Raw genomic sequence first — 12,808 nt, 5'->3', positions numbered from 1 at the left:
CAGTTAGGATAACAATAAATACTAAATAATCAATTAATAAAATAATGAGAGAAGATCCAGACCAGGTGGCAGACTAATTACATTAAACCTCTTCCATCATGGTAGGGATTGCTCTGTTCCTATTGGAATAGACCTTTACTCTAGATAGGGACAAGCTTACTTTATTGCAATGCTTCCTCCCAAACTATTACCCTTGGTACTTGAAGGATGCCTCACCCACTCTTCTAGTAAATTCAGGGAGGCTTCTGTCCACCATTCAATTGAAGGGTTGCAATGTGCCCGTGTGCATGGAATTCACTGGCTGTGCCATCTTCCCCACCATTCTGAAAAGCTGGCTTAAATGAATGTCATTGCCTCTTGAAGACTCAGTTACTGTACCAGCAGTGGGACAAAACCCTGTGGGGCCAGGGCAACTTTTTAAAGGAGGTGATACTTGCACTATATCTCTTCCCAATTGATGGTGCTGTTTCTCCCATGGCCAGCATTCATGGGTGCAGGAATCTAGAGGTGGAATTAGGGACATCCCCACTCACTGATACTCTCAGTGACCTGCTATAAAACTATGATTTTCTATGAGCGTATACTCTGCTGACCTAGAGGGCTTAGTTCTAAAGGAGAACTGCTTCCACCCAGAGACACCACAATGATCTATTCAACAGAAAGCTGAGACTTCCCCTTGACACTTGGAGCTTGTCATGTCACCATGGATGTCTCTCTGTGTGTCCTTCCAGACTGATATTCCAACCCCCGAAAACACCCTAGCCAAGAAAACATGGCAGCCCCATCCTGCCTTCTGCAGATGCACTCCTGATCCACACAGTGCAGAGGCTGCCTGGAGGGCTGGGTTGGGAGAGAGGTCTGGGAATCTCAGATCTGGGGACATGGCCAGACCTACTGTGCTTTGTCCACAGTCCTCCAGGGGCTGAAGGAGAGTGTGACTCAGTTGGAGAAGGGGCCTGTGTCTCACACCCCTGTTTGCATCGACAAGGTGAGCATTAGTACAACTGTCCCATACCTGGCAGTAGTAGTTAGCCTCGTCCTTGGCCCTGGTCCTGCTGCTGTTTAGGGTGGCGTGTCTTCCAAGTTGGAGTCCTAGAATCAGTAGGGAATCCCTGAGGGAAGTTTGCTCTTGTCATTTATGACCACCACATGGCCTCCCTTCGCTTCTACTGGTACTAGTGTACACCAAAGATTTCTGATTGTCTCCCTGACTGGTGATCATGGCCATCTGTCCCTGGGTCTCTGAACACAGTCCAGCTGAGTCAGCACCAGGGAGGACTTTCAGGAGCCTGGCCATGGGGCTGAGCTGGGACCTTGCAGAGCTAAGAGAACACCTGACCCAGGGAGAGGTGGTCCTGTGTCCTCATTGCCTACCCTTCCTGCTTCATGTCCCCTCTGCATCTTGGGACCATTGTGTGACTGCCCTGCTCTGGTTGTGGGGATTGTGCCGTGGCTCCTTCTGACTCCACCTGGCAGGGACTCAAAGTAGGGGGCACTGCCTGCGGGTTTCATGATGACTGTCACGGGGCAATGGGGTGTCTCCAACACAGTTGGGGTGAGTAGGACTATTCAGATTCAGGGGAATGCCAGGACACCCTGGGACTCTGATTGAGTCATAAATTCACCACAGTCCAATGCAGCAGGTCAGATCATGGACCCACCTTCTGGAATGAGGGTTTGGTCGTCCCAACTGGCAAGGATCCAAACTAGCTTAAGTATTTGCTGAGAGAAAGGAATTATGGAATGGGCAGTGAGGAAGGTATTATACACACCACACTGGCCACACATGGTAGTGGGAGAAATGAGCGGGATAAAAGTAGCAAGTGTTTCTTCCTTATGTTGACACGAATGGGCTTGGATATATATGAATCATATGTTTCTGTTCTGTTCTCCTTTGTCATCCCATTATCATCTAACATCTGATGTGTTAACAATAGTTCACTTTATATCTCAGTACTGAAGTTATAGGCTATCAAATCAGCTGGGACAAAAATAAAAATCACTAGCAGACAGAGATGTATTGTATATCCTCTTGTGGGGAAAGGGTGAGCACGTTTGTAATTGTTTATAGGATAATTTAACATATCAGGTATAAATATGGCTGCCAACATTGACTTTATTTGGAGACTGTGGTCTGTAGGGATCTGAGTGGATTTTCTGGGGTTGATGGGTCGGTCTCAGAATTTATGTCTGTCCATTTATCAGGGTGTGTATAATGAGAGATTCCTGCACAAGATTTAGGGTGTGGAAGTGAGGAAGAACCCATTGTATGTCTCATTCCCGTGGTTGTGTTTCTTGTGGCCACTTTGTAGGCAGTGGCAACTGGCCCATCATCTCCACTCACCATCAAGAAGGATGTGACTCTCCAACAATCTCTCAGAACCCAGAGTACCTAGTGTGTCTGGATCGTTTTCAATTGTATAAAAGTACAAGGAACAGTCTGATCTGTCTAGGGATTGGACAAGCACATTGATGACGTGGGGGAGAAACCCCAGCTCTGTGGGTACACAGTGGCTTCCTCAGGTCCCCGAGGACCCTGTTGCGGATGCTGGCCATCCTGCATTGGGTTCCTGGAAGCAGACTGTGAGATGGAGAAGGGCACATGCAGGAAATCTGGAAGGATTTGGAGAGGTCAGACTGGGCAAAAGGAGAAGGGACCCACAGTGAGACATTTGGGGAGGCCTCCTTTGTGCAAGGAGCTCTAAAGCTGGGACCTTTCAGGACATCGGAACCCAGGCAGGCCCTTGGGTTGTTGGACTGAGGCCATCATTCAACTGAACCTCTCTGAATAGGGGCAGAAACCTGGGGAGGCAGAGTTTTGAAGCACAGTGCTTCCCTGTGAGGAGCTCCCCTGTGAGCCATCAGGGCCTACTGCAGGGTTGCGTGGGTGAGAGATCTCAGAAGAGGGGATGAAGGTGGCCCCACAGTGTCCCTGCACTGCTCTGCTCCACTCAGAATCCCAGCCTCCATGGACCTGGGTTTCAGGAGCTCAGTTGAGCTGGAAATTTTTATGTTCGTAACCTGGTCAGTTGGGTGGAAATGTAGCCAGGTGACCTCAATATGGAAATGAGAGTATCTGTCTTTCCATCTACCCAGGCCCTATGTCCCTGATTCATACCCAAACAGACAAGCAGGGCAGCCAAGTCCTGTCCGCCTTCAATGTACTCATGAACCTCCCTGTACAGAGCCTGCCTGGAGGGTTGAGGAGAGAGGGACCCCTGGGGATCACACATGTGGGGACCTGGTTCAGATCTGCTCATGCTCTGTGCACAGGCCTCCTGGGGCTGGAGGAGAGTGTGACACAGCCAGGGAAGGGGTTTGTGTCTCACTTCCCCATCTGCCCATGTCACCGTGAGCATCAGTACTGCTGTCCCACACCTGACAGTAATAGTCAGCCTCATCCTCGGCCCGGGCCCCACTGATGGTCAGGGTGGCCGTGTTCCCTGAGTTGGAGCCTGAGAACCGGTCAGGGATCCCTGAGGGCCGGTTGCTATCATTATAGATAATCAGCACGGGGGCCTGCCCCGGCTTCTGCTGGTACCACTGAGCATTTTTACTTCCAATGCTGTTTCCCCCACACGTGATCTTGGCGGTCTGTCCCAGGTTCACCGACATAGAGTGGGGCTGAGTCAGCACATAAGAGGCCATGGAGCCTGCAAGAGAGAAGATGAGAGGTCGGGTTCCAGCATGGGGTGTCATCCCCTGGATATTCCCACCTGGTGGCTTGAGTTCTTTTGAGTCTCTAAGCCATTTCCACCCTGCTGTCATCTTAGATCCTGGGTCCCCTGGACCTGCCTGGTGGATGGAAACTTTGAACAAATGAAAAAACAACCACCCCCTTTCTATGGGCAGGTGCAGTCCATGGGCTTCACAGGAGTCAGGGAGCACAGTGAGGGGTTATCACTCCACCAGCCCCTCATCCCACCGCAGGGTCTTGATCATCCTGCCCCCCACTGACAGTCCTCTGCTGAGCTCAGAGTCAGGGCCAGGATTGCCCCAGAACCCAGGGCTGTGGTGGGTGTGAGCCTGGGAGCAGCACCTGTGCAGTGAGCCAGGAATCCGAGGAGGAGAGGTGTCCAGGCCATGGTGCTGTTGCCTCGATTTTGTTCCCCAAGCCCCAAGGCTGAGCAGAGTTCCTCCCAGGTCTCTCTTATCCCCTTGCTGGAGACAACTGCTGGTTATGCAAATCAACCAGAGCCCAGAGACTGCAGCTGAGGGGTCTTGTGGTTTTAGATATGCGCTCAGCTCCAAGGGGCTGAGATGGGAGGGGACAGCCCCTGCAAACCCATCCTCAGCCCTGGATATTCTCATTCACCTGTGTTCCCGTAGTCTGGGGTCCAAACCTTGTCCCTCTCCCTGTCCTGACCTGGCTCCTGGGCGGGTGTGGTCACAGCAGATCTGGGAGGTGGAGTCTGTCTGCATTTCCTGAACCCATCATAGAATGTTTACTCTCTAGATATGAGAGGGTCATAGGTCAGTGTGTGTCCTACTCCTGGTCTATGTTGCTGAACATCAGAACATGAACGAACTCCTCCCTTGCCAGGTGCACGTGGATTTTTAGGAAGTCACTGAGGTGCTGTTGGATTCTCTGCCAAGGGAGAGCTCCTGGGACAGTCNAAGGGAGAGGTCCTGGGACAGTTCATAGATGCTGTGCCTCAGTATCCCCAGGATGTGCTCCATGCCAGGGACAGACCCAGTGCCTGAGCAAGGATTGACAGTGACTGAGTGTTGCAGGAATGGGGTGGGGTGGAGTGTCATGAAGCACTGGACCGGTGCTAGAGAGAGAGACAGATTCCACAGAAGAATCATGAGAGACCTGGAGTCAAAATTTTACATCAGAGCAAAGGTGATAGTGCAGAAAACCTGCACCTTTACCTTCTGGTCTCAGGTCCTTGTGCCCAACCCTCCCTGTAGAAGCCCTGAGGCTTTGCCAGGTGATCTCTGCTTCTCCCCAGTGGCCGCTGCATACTGGCAGCTGGAGGTGCAGGGAACTCCTTTGTCCAGGTGGAGAATCAGAACCCACTGCTCACATCCTGATTCCCCCTGATGCATGCATGCTGGCCCCAGGGGAGGATTTGCTCTTGTCTGTGTGGCCCCTGCCAGCCTCAGGCCAGGCAGGAGGCGTCAGATTATCCATGAAAATAGGAAGAGGCTCATGTGAAGAGAAAGTTGGCCCATCTGAGTACTCAGGGCTCATGCCTCTTGGGTGGTGGGTGGTCATGGGTGTGGTTCTGGGGCTGGGCCCCTGGGGACACAGGACACAGGGATGGCCTCTCCCTTGTTCTGGCTGCTGGAGCACCTCAGAGTGTGACGATGCCTCCTGCTCGAAGGACAGACACAGGAGGACACTCAACCAACAGGAACGTCCTCAGACCCAGCTTGTTCGGCCATGGGTCCCACCCTGGGAGATCAGTGTGAGTAAGACACAAGTGTCTCTTGGATCCTGCCTTGGGCGGAGCAGCACAGGGGACGCAGTTGCTTTGGCGAGACTGCACACAGTCACCAACCCTGCCTACCTATATCTCGTCTACTATAATCATTGAGAAGCCACACTATTGCTATTCTCAGGTCTGTGTAGGTCAGCATTGACCCTGTGTCCCAGAGCTAGGCCATCAGTGTGTCATTCCACTGGGGATCTTTTTGGGGCATTTTGTCTGTGTATGAAAGGAACAGACTAGATTTATGCATGCTCTTTCTCTTTTTTTTTTTTTAAAGATTTTATTTATTTATTTGACAGAGAGAGAGACAGCCAGCGAGAGAGGGAACACAAGCAGGGGGAGTGGGAGAGGAAGAAGCAGGCTCCAAGCAGAGAAGCCTGATGCGGGGCTCGATCCCACAACGCCGGGATCACGCCCTGAGCCGAAGGCAGACGCTCAACCGCTGTGCCACCCAGGCGCCCCGCATGCTCTTTCTCTTGTACCTNTTGTACCCGTTTGTGAGAGCTGGAGCTGCAGCAGCCATCCTGAGGTCTGTTGTCAACAACAAGGCAAAGCAGAGCCTCCATAGCAGTGATGGTGGGAGAGAAAGTGAGAGGATTGGGCACCTGTATGACCCAGTGGGGACAATTCTATGAACAAATGAAACAGAGGAAAAACCACAGGGCTGGTTTAAGAGTTTCCCTTGTGATAGGCAGGGAACTCTAATAGTTAACAATATTAGTCCTGCAGCCCACATTTGGGACATCCCTGCATAATGTGGGTGGAGGACATTCTCCAATAAGGCAACATTTGAGGCAAGTCCTTGGTTTATTTCACCTGGACAGAGACCAGGATAGAAGTGGCTTTATTCTAACCTACAGTCTCCAAGTCCCTTTGACTGGATGGTCAGAGACTTGGAAGAAACACAATAAGGAAAGTGGTAAAAGATGTTTGAGGAAGACATACATGAGGAGAACCCACCCCCAAAGGAACACAGAGTTATTTGTGTTCCATGAAAATGCCCACAAGAGTGTGTCCTCAAAGGGAAATGGTGTTAATAATCAGGTGGATAATGTGACACGTCTGAGGACAGGGTCAGCTTTCTTGTCCGTCCACTCTTGAACTTGTCCATTGGCCATTAGCACAGTGGCCATGCTGCAAGTTGGGAGGTTGTTCATGGGATAATCCCTAGGGAGTTCCACTCATAAAGCTGACGTGGCTATGGCCACTTTTCAGGACCACTCTGCCAACAGAAGAGACCAGCCCCGAGTTCCCAGGGCAAGACCCTTCCCTTGGGAGTCAGCCAGGAGCCTGGTGGCAGATGAATTACATCAGTCCTCATCCACCATCAAAGGGATAGCTCTGTCCTTATTGGAATAGACCTTTCCCTACGTAGGGACTTGGTTTCTTGGACGGCAGTGCTTCTTCCCAAACTGTAACCCTTGGACTTAATGCCTCACCCACTGTTCTAGTACACAGTGCAGCTTCTGTCAAGGCTCACAGTTCACATCAGAAAAGGGCTGCAGTGTGCTGAAGCCCGTGGAGCTCACTGGTTCTATGATGTTCCCCACCACTCAAAGCAGCTGGCTTGAATGAACAGAGTTCTGGCCTCTTGCAAACCTGTTACTGTCCTGCCACATGACAACCCCTTGTGGGGCTGGGTCAAGATTTGGCAGGAGGTCTTATTTGCACTGAATCTGTGTCCAATATGTGATGCTGTTTCTCCTATAGCCAGAGTTCTTGGATCCAGGAATGAGAGGTGGACTTGGGAATGTCCCCACTCACTGACATTCCAGGTGACCCACTGCAAAATTTTCACTCCTTGTCACTGTGACCCTTCAGTCTGCTGCCCTCGAGGTCTTAGTTCTAAAGGAGAACTGTTTCCACCCAGTGCCAGAACATGATTCTATTCAACTGAAAACTGAAATGTCCTNACTATTGCCTCAAAGTCAGAGACAGAACAGTCAATTAACAAACATTCATTCAGACCCACTTTGGTCTGGCAGACATTCCATCCTGGAAATTCGTGTGAACAAGACACAGTCCCGTTGTCAGAGTTTCCATCTTGGCTGGAGCAGCAGAGTGGACATGCGTGCTTTGCTGACAGAGCATATAGACTCCAACCCCTTCTACCTGCATCTTGTCTTCTATATTCTTTCAGAAACCACACTATTGCTATTCTTAGGTGCCACTAGGTCAACATTGGCCCCATGGCCCGAAGCTGGCCCATGGATGTATCACGTGCCTGGGGATCTTTTGGGGGACTTTTGTGCTTGTGAAGAAAAGAAACAGTATAAATTTATGCAGTGCTCTTTCTCTTGTACTCAGGTGTGATAGCCGGAGTTGCAGCTGTCATCCTGATTTCTGCTGCCAACCATAAGCCTCCATAGTAGTGATGGTGGGAGAGAAAGTGAGAAGATCTGGGACCTCACAGAATTGGTGAGTGCCTGGAGAACCACCATCTGACTTCAGATTTATTTCTCCGGGACAAAAATAAGCATCTAAATGTTCATGCCTCTTGTTGAGATGTGCATGCATTGCATTAAATACTTCCTGACCAGTTAGGATAACAATAAATACTAAATAATCAATTAATAAAATAATGAGAGAAGATCCAGACCAGGTGGCAGACTAATTACATTAAACCTCTTCCATCATGGTAGGGATTGCTCTGTTCCTATTGGAATAGACCTTTACTCTAGATAGGGACAAGCTTACTTTATTGCAATGCTTCCTCCCAAACTATTACCCTTGGTACTTGAAGGATGCCTCACCCACTCTTCTAGTAAATTCAGGGAGGCTTCTGTCCACCATTCAATTGAAGGGTTGCAATGTGCCCGTGTGCATGGAATTCACTGGCTGTGCCATCTTCCCCACCATTCTGAAAAGCTGGCTTAAATGAATGTCATTGCCTCTTGAAGACTCAGTTACTGTACCAGCAGTGGGACAAAACCCTGTGGGGCCAGGGCAACTTTTTAAAGGAGGTGATACTTGCACTATATCTCTTCCCAATTGATGGTGCTGTTTCTCCCATGGCCAGCATTCATGGGTGCAGGAATCTAGAGGTGGAATTAGGGACATCCCCACTCACTGATACTCTCAGTGACCTGCTATAAAACTATGATTTTCTATGAGCGTATACTCTGCTGACCTAGAGGGCTTAGTTCTAAAGGAGAACTGCTTCCACCCAGAGACACCACAATGATCTATTCAACAGAAAGCTGAGACTTCCCCTTGACACTTGGAGCTTGTCATGTCACCATGGATGTCTCTCTGTGTGTCCTTCCAGACTGATATTCCAACCCCCGAAAACACCCTAGCCAAGAAAACATGGCAGCCCCATCCTGCCTTCTGCAGATGCACTCCTGATCCACACAGTGCAGAGGCTGCCTGGAGGGCTGGGTTGGGAGAGAGGTCTGGGAATCTCAGATCTGGGGACATGGCCAGACCTACTGTGCTTTGTCCACAGTCCTCCAGGGGCTGAAGGAGAGTGTGACTCAGTTGGAGAAGGGGCCTGTGTCTCACACCCCTGTTTGCGTCTACAAGGTGAGCATTAGTACAACTGTCCCATACCTGGCAGTAGTAGTTAGCCTCGTCCTAAGCCCTGGTCCTGCTGCTGTTTAGGGTGGCATGTCTTCCAAGTTGGAGTCCTAGAATCAGTAGGGAATCCCTGAGGGAAGTTTGCTCTTGTCATTTATGACCACCACACGGCCTACCTTCGCTTCTGNTCGCTTCTACTGGTACTAGTGTACACCAAAGATTTCTGATTGTCTCCCTGACTGGTGATCATGGCCATCTGTCCCTGGGTCTCTGAACACAGTCCAGCTGAGTCAGCACCAGGGAGGACTTTCAGGAGCCTGGCCATGGGGCTGAGCTGGGACCTTGCAGAGCTAAGAGAACACCTGACCCAGGGAGAGGTGGTCCTGTGTCCTCATTGCCTACCCCTCCTGCTTCATGTCCCCTCTGCATCTTGGGACCAGTGTGTGACTGCCCTGCTCTGGTTGTGGGGATTGTGCCGTGGCTCCTTCTGACTCCACCTGGCAGGGACTCAAAGTAGGGGGCACTGCCTGCGGGTTTCTTGATGACTGTCACGGGGCAATGGGGTGTCTCCAACACAGTTGGGGTGAGTAGGACTATTCGCATTCAGGGGAATGCCAGGACCNCATGGCCTCCCTTCGCTTCTACTGGTACTAGTGTACACCAAAGATTTCTGATTGTCTCCCTGACTGGTGATCATGGCCATCTGTCCCTGGGTCTCTGAACACAGTCCAGCTGAGTCAGCACCAGGGAGGACTTTCAGGAGCCTGGCCATGGGGCTGAGCTGGGACCTTGCAGAGCTAAGAGAACACCTGACCCAGGGAGAGGTGGTCCTGTGTCCTCATTGCCTACCCTTCCTGCTTCATGTCCCCTCTGCATCTTGGGACCAGTGTGTGACTGCCCTGCTCTGGTTGTGGGGATTGTGCCGTGGCTCCTTCTGACTCCACCTGGCAGGGACTCAAAGTAGGGGGCACTGCCTGCGGGTTTCATGATGACTGTCACGGGGCAATGGGGTGTCTCCAACACAGTTGGGGTGAGTAGGACTATTCAGATTCAGGGGAATGCCAGGACCCCCTGGGACTCTGATTGAGTCATAAATTCACCACAGTCCAATGCAGCAGGTCAGATCATGGACCCACCTTCTGGAATGGGGGTTTGGTCGTCCCAACTGGCAAGGATCCAAATTAGCTCNAAACTAGCTTAAGTATTTGCTGAGAGAAAGGAATTATGGAATGGGCAGTGAGGAAGGTATTATACACACCACACTGGCCACACATGGTAGTGGGAGAAATGAGCGGGATAAAAGTAGCAAGTGTTTCTTCCTTATGTTGACACGAATGGGCTTGGATATATATGAATCATATTTTTCTGTTCTGTTCTCCTTTTTCATCCCATTATCATCTAACATCTGATGTGTTAACAATAGTTCACTTTATATCTCAGTACTGAAGTTATAGGCTATCAAATCAGCTGGGACAAAAATAAAGATCGCTAGCAGACAGAGATGTATTGTATATCCTCTTGTGGGGAAAGGGTGAGCACGTTTGTAATTGTTTATAGGATAATTTAACATATCAGGTATAAATATGGCTGCCAACATTGACTTTATTTGGAGACTGTGGTCTGTAGGGATCTGAGTGGATTTTCTGGGGTTGATGGGTCGGTCTCAGAATTTATGTCTGTCCATTTATCAGGGTGTGTATAAAGAGAGATTCCTGCACAAGATTTAGGGGGTAGAAGTGAGGAAGGACCCATTGTATGTCTCACTCCCATTGTTGTGTTTCTTGTGGCCACTTTGTAGGCAGTGGCAACTGGCCCATCATATCCACTCACTGTCAAGAAGGATGTGACTCTCCAACAATCTCTCAGAACCCAGAGTACCTAGTGTTTCTGGATCCTTTCAATTGAATAAAAGTTCAAGGAACAGTCTGATCTGTCTAGGGATTGGACAAGCACATTGATGATGTGGGGGAGAAACCCCAGCTCTGTGGGTACACAGTGGCCTCCTCAGGTCCCCGAGGACCCTGTCGGGGATACTGGCCATCCTGCATTGGGTTCCTGGAAGCAGACTGTGAGATGGAGAAGGGCACGTGCAGGAACAGACTGGGCAAAGGGTGAAGGGACCCACAGTGAGACGTTCGGGGAGGCCTCCTTTGTGCAGGGAGCTCTAAAGCTGGGACCTTTCAGGACATCGGAGCCCAGGCAGGCCCTTGAGTTGTTGGACTGAGGCCATCATTCAACTGAACCTCTCTGAATAGGGGCAGAAACCTGGGGAGGCAGAGTTTTGAAGCACAGTGCTTCCCTGTGAGGAGCTCCCCTGTGAGCCATCAGGGCCTACTGCAGGGTTGCGTGGGTGAGAGGTCTCAGAAGGGGATGAAGGTGGCCCCACAGTGTCCCTGCACTGCTCTGCTCCACTCAGAATCCCAGCCTCCATGGACCCGGGTTTCAGGAGCTCAGTTGAGCTGGAAATTTTTATGTTCATAACCTGGTCAGTTGGGTGGAAATGTAGCCAGGTGACCTCTATATGGAAATGAGAGTGTCTGTCTTTCCATCTACCCAGGCCCTATGTCCCTGATTCATACCCGAACAGACAAGCAGGGCAGCCAAGTCCTGTCAGCCTTCAATGCACTCATGAACCTCCCTGTACAGAGCCTGCCTGGAGGNCCTGCCTGGAGGATTGAGGGGAGAGGGACCCGTGGAGATCACACATGTGGGGACCTGATTCAGACCTGCTCATGCTCTGTTCACAGGCCTCCTGGGGCTGGAGGAGAGTGTGACACAGATGGGGAAGGGGTTTGTGTCTCACTTCCCCATCTGCCCGTGTCACCATGCGCATCAGCACTGCTGTCCCACACCTGACAGAAATAGTCAGCCTTGTCCTCGGCACGGGCCCCACTGATGGTCAGGCCATGTTCCCTGAGTTGGAGCCTGAGAAACAGTCAGGGATCCCCGAGGGCCGGTTGCTATCATTATAGATAATCAGCACGGGGGCCTGCCCCGGCTTCTGCTGGTACCAGTGAGCATTTTTACGTCCAATGCTGTTTCCCCCACACGTGATCTTGGCGGTCTGTCCCAGGTTCACCGACATAGAGCTGGGCTGAGTCAGCACATAGGAGGCCATGGAGCCTGCAAGGGAGAAGATGAGAGGTTGGGTTCCAGCCTGGGGTGTCATCCCCTGGATATTCCCACCTGCTGGCTTGAGGTTTTTCAAGTCTCCAACCATTTCCACCCTGCTGTCATCTTAGATCCTGGGCCCCCTGGACCTGCCTGGTGGATGGAGACTTTGAACAAATGATAAAACACCCACCCCCTTTCTATGGGCAGGTGAAGTTCATGGGGTTCACAGGAGTCAGGGAGCACAGTGGGGGGTTATCACTCCACCAGCCCCTCATCCCACAGCAGGGTCTTGATCATCCTGCCCCCCACTGACAGTCTGCTGCTGAGCTCAGAGTCAGGGCCAGGATTGTCCCAGAACCCAGGCCTGGGGTGGTGTGAGCCTGGTCCCAGCACCTGTGCAGTGAGCCAGGAATCCGAGGAGGAGAGGTGTCCAGGCCATGGTGCTGGTGCCTCGATTTTGCTCCCTAAGGCCCAAGGCTAAGCAGGGTTCCTCCCAGGTCTCTCTTATCCCCTTGCTGGAGACAACTGCTGGTTATGCAAATCAGCCAGAGCCCAGAGACTGTGGCTGAGGGGCCTTGTGGTTTTAGATATGGGCTCAGCTCCAAGGGGGCAGAGATGGGAGGGGACAGCCCCTGCAAACCCATCCTCAGCCCTGGATATTCTCATTCACCTGTGTTCCCGTAGTCTGGGGTCTAAACCTTGTCCCTCTCCCTGTCCTGACCTGGCTCCTGGGGGGT

General features: G+C 51.3%; 1 pseudogene and 1 gene segment (V, D, J or C); both read right to left on the bottom strand.

Annotated features, from left to right (window-relative positions):
* Window positions 1–3,241: 3,241 nt before the first annotated feature.
* LOC117797934 lies at window positions 3,242–4,200 on the bottom strand. The segment is given in 2 exon segments: window positions 3,242–3,653; window positions 4,040–4,200. Coding segments are annotated over 2 exon segments (453 nt in total).
* Window positions 4,201–11,698: 7,498 nt separating this feature from the next.
* LOC117797933 lies at window positions 11,699–12,600 on the bottom strand (annotated as a pseudogene).
* Between the last annotated feature and the right edge of the window lie 208 nt (window positions 12,601–12,808).

The sequence above is a fragment of the Ailuropoda melanoleuca genome, unplaced genomic scaffold (genome assembly GCF_002007445.2).
Source record: "Ailuropoda melanoleuca isolate Jingjing unplaced genomic scaffold, ASM200744v2 unplaced-scaffold1904, whole genome shotgun sequence".
NCBI lineage: Eukaryota > Metazoa > Chordata > Mammalia > Carnivora > Ursidae > Ailuropoda > Ailuropoda melanoleuca.
This window is presented reverse-complemented; position numbering and strand designations above follow the sequence as displayed.